The following is a 7385-nucleotide window of genomic DNA, read 5'->3' as shown; positions in this document are numbered from 1 at the left end:
TTACCCTCTCTTTTGAATTTCCACTATTCATTATGCAAAAAAAAAATACCCTCCTTTATTGCCTCATTTCCATGCTATATTAGAATGGCATGTCATGAGACATTATAATTGGTAGCGTCTTAAATCCATGCTATACGCATTCTCTATACTTTACATGTCAGTATAACTTTATATCTTTTCACATAATAAGTGATGTGACTAACGAAGTAAAGAAACTCCCATAACAGTTTATATCAAAATTCTACTTAAGGCTATTTTAGGATTTCCAAATTAAATCCTGGTTGAAATTAAGAATTGATGGCTCATCCGAGCAACGAGCCTGCAAACACCGACCCAATCTATTAATCTCATATGAAACATCTAAGAACAATAGAACTTGTCCCATCAATGATCTCTCATGGCCCAACAATTACACATAATTTTGAGTCTAACAACAAGCCAACACAAGCACAAACCTGATTGCAGGTTCAGGCAAAGCACATGAGTAGGTCTCGTGTGACTAAACACAAGTGTGCACGAGTAACATTATTCGACGTCACACAATAACATGCAAATCATACATGGAATAAATGATGCCATTGGAGCATTTGGCGTCGCTATCCATGATGTGAACTAGTAACTTATTAGTGATGCCATTGTTGGTGTATCATCCAGAATAGGTTTGACACATGACGTATGACTCTAATCAAGACAATATACTTGCACCCATCACAATACTTACGTGGCTCGAGTGCATAACTGGCTGATAAATAAATACTAACTTATGCGCACCTGTCTCGTGACAACCGTAGTTGCAATAGGGTTTGACTTTTCGAATGTATTGACCTACTAAATGATGTAAGATACGTGCCATGGCACACACGATCAACATTGCATTCAATTATATGATTACATTTTTATTTATTATATATCTGAGGCATCCGAAATTTTTTATAAGGTTATATACATTCATTTTATTTATTTAAATAAATAAAAATATGTTTATCTCTGAATAAATATTATAAAGATAAATTTGTCACATAATATTTGATACAATTTTCATGCCAGAAGTTAACAAACCCACTGCTGATCCCAACTCTCACTCCAAATCTTCGGGTAACAAATCTGACAATAGTTGTGACACAGTAGCAGAATCCCATGCATACGAACAGAATATTCTGTTCTACTGCCACGTTAAATTACTCCTCCGTCTCCTTCTCCCTAATCCTCATTCCTCTCCTTCTCTCTCGGCGGGTGTTCCATTCCTCCGTCTCCTTCTCCCTGATCCTCATTCCTCTTCTTCTTTCTCGGTGGGTGTTTGATCTCTTCGTCATGGCCGGGGAGCAATTGCAGGTCCTGAACGCCCTCGACGTCGCCAAGACGCAATGGTACCATTTCACGGCCATCATCATCGCCGGCATGGGCTTCTTCACCGACGCCTACGACCTCTTCTCCATCTCTCTCGTTACCAAGCTGCTAGGCCGCGTCTACTACCACGTCGATGGCTCCCCTACCCCGGGTACACTCCCTCCTAACGTCTCCTCTGCCGTCAACGGCGTCGCCTTCGTCGGCACCCTCTCCGGCCAGCTCTTCTTCGGCTGGCTCGGCGACAAGCTCGGCCGCAAGCGCGTCTACGGCATGACGCTCCTGCTCATGATCATCTCCTCCGTCGCCTCCGGCCTCTCCCTTGGCCACACCTCCAAGGGCGTCATGTCCACCCTCTGCTTCTTCCGATTCTGGCTCGGCTTCGGCATCGGCGGCGACTACCCCCTCTCCGCCACCATCATGTCCGAGTACTCCAACAAGAGGACCCGCGGCGCGTTCATCGCGGCCGTTTTTGCGATGCAGGGCTTCGGCATTCTTGCAGGCGGAATGGTCACCATCGTCGTCTCCGGCATCTTCAAGAACCGGTTCCCGGCGCCTGCGTACGCCGTCGACCCGATCGGATCCACGGTGCCTCAGGCCGACTACGTGTGGCGCATCATTCTCATGTTCGGAGCCGTGCCGGCGGTGATGACTTTGTACTCCCGGTTGAAGATGCCGGAGACCGCCCGCTACACCGCGCTCGTGGCCAGGGACGCGAAGCAAGCAGCGGCGGACATGTCGAAGGTCCTCCAGGTAGAGCTGGAGGATGAGGCGGCGAAGGTGCAGCAGATCACCACCGCCCAATCCAACAACTACGGGCTCTTCTCCAAGGCCTTCCTCCGCCGCCACGGCGCCCACCTGCTAGGCACTACCACCACCTGGCTCCTCCTCGACATCGCGTACTACAGCCAGAACCTGTTCCAGAAGGACATCTTCAGCGCGATCGGCTGGATTCCGAAGAACACCACCATGAACGCGCTCGAGGAGCTCTACCGCATCGCCCGGGCGCAGACGCTGATCGCCCTCTGCGGCACCGTGCCGGGCTACTGGTTCACGGTGGCCTTCATCGACGTCCTCGGCCGCTTCACTATCCAGCTCCTCGGCTTCTTCATGATGACCGTCTTCATGCTCGGCCTCGCCATCCCCTACCACCACTGGACCACCCCCGGCAACCAGATCGGCTTCATCGTCATGTACGGCTTCACCTTCTTCTTCGCCAACTTCGGGCCCAACAGCACCACCTTCATTGTGCCGGCGGAGATCTTCCCCGCGCGAGTTCGGTCCACCTGCCACGGCATCTCGGCGGCGTCAGGCAAACTGGGGGCGATCGTCGGCTCTTTCGGGTTCCTCTACCTGGCGCAAAGCCAGGACCCGGCAAAGGTGGACGCTGGCTACTCGACCGGCATCGGAGTGAGGAACTCGCTGTTCATGCTCGCCGGATGCAGCATCTTGGGCTGCTTGTTCACCTTCCTGGTGCCGGAGTCTAAAGGCAAGTCACTGGAGGAGATGTCCGGCGAGAAGGAAGAGGAGGAAGAGCAGGTGCAGGCGGGCAGCAACGGCAGCACTCTCCCAGTTTAGTCTTCCATTCCTGCCATGTTTGCTCTTATTGTAGTCTTAATAAGTTGGAGATAATCTCAGCATTAACAGACTTATAGAGAAGACTAAGATATAGAAAAGCTTCAGTTTATGTAGTGAGATAATCTCACTACAAAATGAAATAACAATTAGTCTTCTAATAGCGCAAATTCTTTTTTACATTCTTATGAAGGAATCTAAACTTTGTCTAAAATGTGTATACAATATGGCTGTAATTGAATATATATATATATATATATATATATATATATATATATATGTATTCATTCTTAATTTTCACATATCATATCATGTAATGATTGTTACCGTGAGTCATTGCCTATGTTTTTCTTATCATTTTGTGCATATCATAATTGGCACGAGACTTCATGTGGGTGAAAATAGTGGGTTAGGCACTTATAAGATGTGTCTCTGACACCTTTCGCACTTGGAATGCCCATCTACGATAATACACTAACAATGAGAAAGCTAAATAGTATAAATATTACTCATATTTAAATTACATATAAATGAGATACATTAGTTTAGTTCTTTTACATACATATCTGATTTGTTAAACCTGAGAGTTTAGGTTAATGCTTGTTGAATTGTATTGTAGTAAAAATAAATATTTATATAAGTTTGAAGTGATGGATTCACGGTGCATGAATCAAAGAAATTTATTCCCAAATTATGAATTGATTAGATATCATGATATATAGAGAATATTATTATTTATTAATTTTTTATATCCTTATTTATTTCTATCAATGATCTTTGAATTTTTTTATTCAGTGATTCACTATCATGCCCAATAAGATTAAGTTTCGAATATCAATCTTAGAACGATGTAATGGGAATGTCTTTCGAATAATAATTTTGTAATAGTCATGTAGTTGGGGTCAAATAATTTAATTTTTAATAAAGTAAAAGTGACTATATTTTTTAGAAGAATTAGAATATAGATAGGTTGCATCAATATTTTCACAATATATTATTGGAGTTGATTGGGAGTTGACACTAAGTTCCTAGAATAAGTTGAGGGAGCAAATTGAGTTCTATAATAATGCTAGTAATAGAATGATACTTAGCTTTGGTGGTAGATTTTACAATAGTATTTTATTTTTTGGAACTTTAACTAATAGGGTTTGGTCCAAAAATGACAATATGGGTTGATGTGAAAGTTTTGTCATTAGTATTGTTTGCCCAATCAACATCAATAAAGTTATGAAAATGAAAGGTTAAGTATTTTCAAAGAAGAAGCCAACAAATGAATGTTTCTTAAAGATATCGAAGAATGCGTTTTAATATAGACCAATGAGTAGTATAGGATCGACACATAAATTGTAATAATTTATTAACTGTAAAAGAAATATATAGACTAGTAAGAGATAAATACGGTGGAGAATCATGTATTTATCGATATTGTATAAAATATATAGTAGTATCACCGTTAAGTGACTCAACGGAGGAGTGTAGGAAGTTTGGTGTGTACTCGAATGAACCTACTGATTGATATGGTTGTAATGTTAGTTCTCATTATTGAAGAAGTAAGGTTTTGGAAGAAAAAAATAAATTCAATAAATATAACATTTTATAATATGAAAACCTTATTCGTTTGAGCATTAAAATACTAAAAAATATTATATTTAAGACAGTATATGATAATGAATCTCAGTGTTAACTTATATGAAGAGTAGGGGTGAAGCTATGATAATATAAAATAGGAAATCATTGATTTGCTATTTTATTCTATATCAATGCAGATGTTCTATTTTTCACTGATATATATATATATATATATATATATATATAATTTATTCTGAAAAGAATACAAATTTATTATTTATATATGTTTATTATAATAATATTCGATACATAAATAAATTACCAAATAGCAAATGAAAAGAAATTCCATAAATTATGCGTGTATTTTTCCAACTATTAACCACAAGCTGACAGTCATCAGCATGGCTTCTGCTGAAAAAATATTATGCCATAGCAACTACAGTTCTTGGCTCCTTGCATCACATAATATTCTTTTGTCATTCCTTCAATAGATATAACAAACATGAATACAAATTGGATCCTCTTATTACAATATTCTATTATAAATGCGATAATTGAAGGATCTTATTATTGTAAGAGTACATGAAAGGAGGTATCCATTTGCAACAAGTGAAGACGAGCAATCCATTGCTCACTTATTTTTCCATGCACGCCAAGCTGCCAAATAAAAAGGCCAAATCAACTCTAATCAGTATGCTTGAATTGTATATTGAAATTTGGTTTCTTATGTTTACTTCATACTACTTGATACCCTAACTTGCTATTTATACATGAAGACCCAACACAACCTTAATATGTATTAACTAGTAAACTTATTAATCTTACACAAAAAATAATTTAATTCAAATCATTTATATATTTTAGTATTTTGATTTGATGGATGATTATGATTAACTTTATAACTTTGCTATGAATCGATGCAAATTCTCGATTACAATGTTTTGAAAAGCATTATAAGCGTATTAAAAAATATTATAATTGATATTAAACCAGTAAGAATATGTATTTAAAATCTTAATGTTTATAATATTTTGATGGAGACACCAAACATGTTATAACTTTATTTAAAAATATTATAACTAACATAGATGTCTCTCTATTTTATTATTTTTATTACTAAATCAATAAAAAATATTATTTGGAATCCTATTTTTACATGTAAAATATTTCTATTATGTTTCAGTCAATTTACGTAAATTATAATATTTTTTAATAGATTTATAGTGTTTTGATAGAGGCATCAAAAAACATTGTAAGGCAAAAAAAAAAAGGGAGGATTTTTCTCGAAAAATCGACCTTTTATGTTATAAAATATCATTTCTATGTTTAAAAGGAGTGAAAAATATTTATTTATATGGATTTGTTTACCTGTTCTGGAGACACTCCAATCTTTGTCGTATCCGATTGCCCAAAAGAAGTAGCCGCCGATGCCGAGCCGCTGGGCATAGTTTATCTTCCTCGTCACCGACCACGGATCGTCGTAGCCGACCCAGCTCGTCCCGGCGTAGGAGTAAGCCGCCGTCGTCACTTCGTCGTGCACCACCGTCGCGCTTGTGTTCTTGTTGAACGCCACCACCTCGGAGTACACGAGCACCCCGTTTTCCCCGGGGCCGACTCCCACTGCCGGCGCGCCGATGCCGTTCTGGCTCGGGTCCTTGAGCTTCCACGTCTTCCCGTAGAGCGGCATGCCCATCGCCACCTTCTTCTTCGGCATTCCGGCGGCCACCCACGACTCCAGCCCGTAGCTCGTGCTTATGTTGCTGTTCGGGTCGTACAGCGCCGCGTGCTCGCCGGTGGCCGTCGTGTCCCAGGAGCCGTGAAAGTCGTAGCACATCGCGTTGATCCAGTCGAGCGCCGTGGCCATTTGCTCGATCGGGTACGACCTCTGGTCGTCGCTGAGGAAGAAGCGCGGCGCGAAGTAGACGGCCGCCGTGAGGAGGAGGCGCGGGCGGCCGGTGGCCGCAGCCTCGGACACCACCGCGGCTTGCCACTCGAGGAGGAGCGCGCTGAAGTCGTCCATCTCCTTGGCGTCCTTTGGGAACTCCCAGTCGAGGTCGAGGCCGTCGAGGCCATACTCGCGGGCGACGGTGATGGTGGAGTTGATGAAGGCGGAGCGGGAGGCGGGATCGGCGGCTAGCGCCGCGAAGGCGGAATTGCTGTCGCCGCCGCCTATCGAGAGCAGGCTTTTGACGGGTGGGTGAGCGTGGACGGCGGCGGTGAAGTTCCTGAGCATGCGGTCGTCGTCGGCGGCGATGACGAGCCCGAAGGTGGCTGAATCGACCTGGACGAAGGCGTAGAAGACGTGGGTGAAGTAGGAGAACTGAACGGAGGAGGGTGGAGAATAAGAGAACGTCCATGTCGGCCAATAGCCTGCTTTGACCGCAGGTTGCCCCATGAGCGTTCGCCTTGCTGCAACAGCACAATTTGACAGAGAGAAGATGGAAGGGAAGAAGAGGGTGATGAGGAGGAGGAAGGCAATGTGTTCTCTCCACGCCATGGTTACTACTTGGGAGAAGAGCACCATGGGAGGCCACTAAATATACACATGTTGACGGTGGATAGGAGGCTACAAAGTCAACTTTTGTTGGCGTTGACAAATTTCCTGGTGGATCAACACAGTAATCATCAAACGCACGACACCGTTAACGGATTTGACGGAGCAATACCAACCTTTCCTCTGTGATTGGATGACCAAATGTGGGACCCACTGATCCAACATTAAATATTCTAGATAACCGGCGATCCAGCCGACGGAAAAGATTTGCCGGCCTGAGACGTTTCCTGGATTGACTTTTTCATCGCTGACAATTTCTGAATTGACTTCATCGCGGTAACCAAGTGAAAGACTTTCCGTAAGAACAACGTTATATACCAAAAAATAATATCAATATATTGTT

General features: G+C 42.4%; 2 protein-coding genes across 2 annotated transcripts; one reads left to right on the top strand and one right to left on the bottom strand.

Annotated features, from left to right (window-relative positions):
* Positions 1-1168: 1168 nt before the first annotated feature.
* Positions 1169-2929, top strand: LOC135677857 (probable inorganic phosphate transporter 1-8). Its single transcript, XM_065190270.1, has one exon. The coding sequence runs from the start codon at positions 1312-1314 to the stop codon at positions 2920-2922; it is 1611 nt and encodes a 536-aa protein (XP_065046342.1). The 5' UTR covers positions 1169-1311; the 3' UTR covers positions 2923-2929.
* Positions 2930-4946: 2017 nt separating this feature from the next.
* LOC103989476 (nod factor hydrolase protein 1) lies at positions 4947-7002 on the bottom strand. Its single transcript, XM_009408321.3, has 2 exons — positions 5857-7002; positions 4947-5145 (listed from the first exon to the last, which is right to left on the bottom strand). Exons 1-2 carry the CDS (start codon positions 6983-6985, stop codon positions 5120-5122), a joined length of 1155 nt encoding a protein of 384 aa, XP_009406596.2. The 5' UTR covers positions 6986-7002; the 3' UTR covers positions 4947-5119.
* Positions 7003-7385: the final 383 nt, after the last annotated feature.

The sequence above is a fragment of the Musa acuminata genome, chromosome BXJ1-6 (assembly GCF_036884655.1).
Source record: "Musa acuminata AAA Group cultivar baxijiao chromosome BXJ1-6, Cavendish_Baxijiao_AAA, whole genome shotgun sequence".
In the NCBI taxonomy this organism is placed as follows: Eukaryota; Viridiplantae; Streptophyta; class Magnoliopsida; order Zingiberales; family Musaceae; genus Musa; species Musa acuminata.
The sequence above is the reverse complement of the archived record's forward strand: the minus strand, read 5'-3'. Positions and strand labels throughout refer to the sequence as shown.

Coding starts and splice junctions, on each gene's coding strand:
- LOC135677857 (XM_065190270.1), top strand. CDS start 1,312: ATGGCCGGGGAGCAATTGCAGGTCCTGAACGCCCTCGACGTCGCCAAG.
- LOC103989476 (XM_009408321.3), bottom strand. CDS start 6,985: ATGGCGTGGAGAGAACACATTGCCTTCCTCCTCCTCATCACCCTCTTC. Junction 5,146..5,856: donor TTGGAGTGTCTCCAGAACAG/GTAAACAAATCC, acceptor TTTATTTGGCAG/CTTGGCGTGCATGGAAAAAT.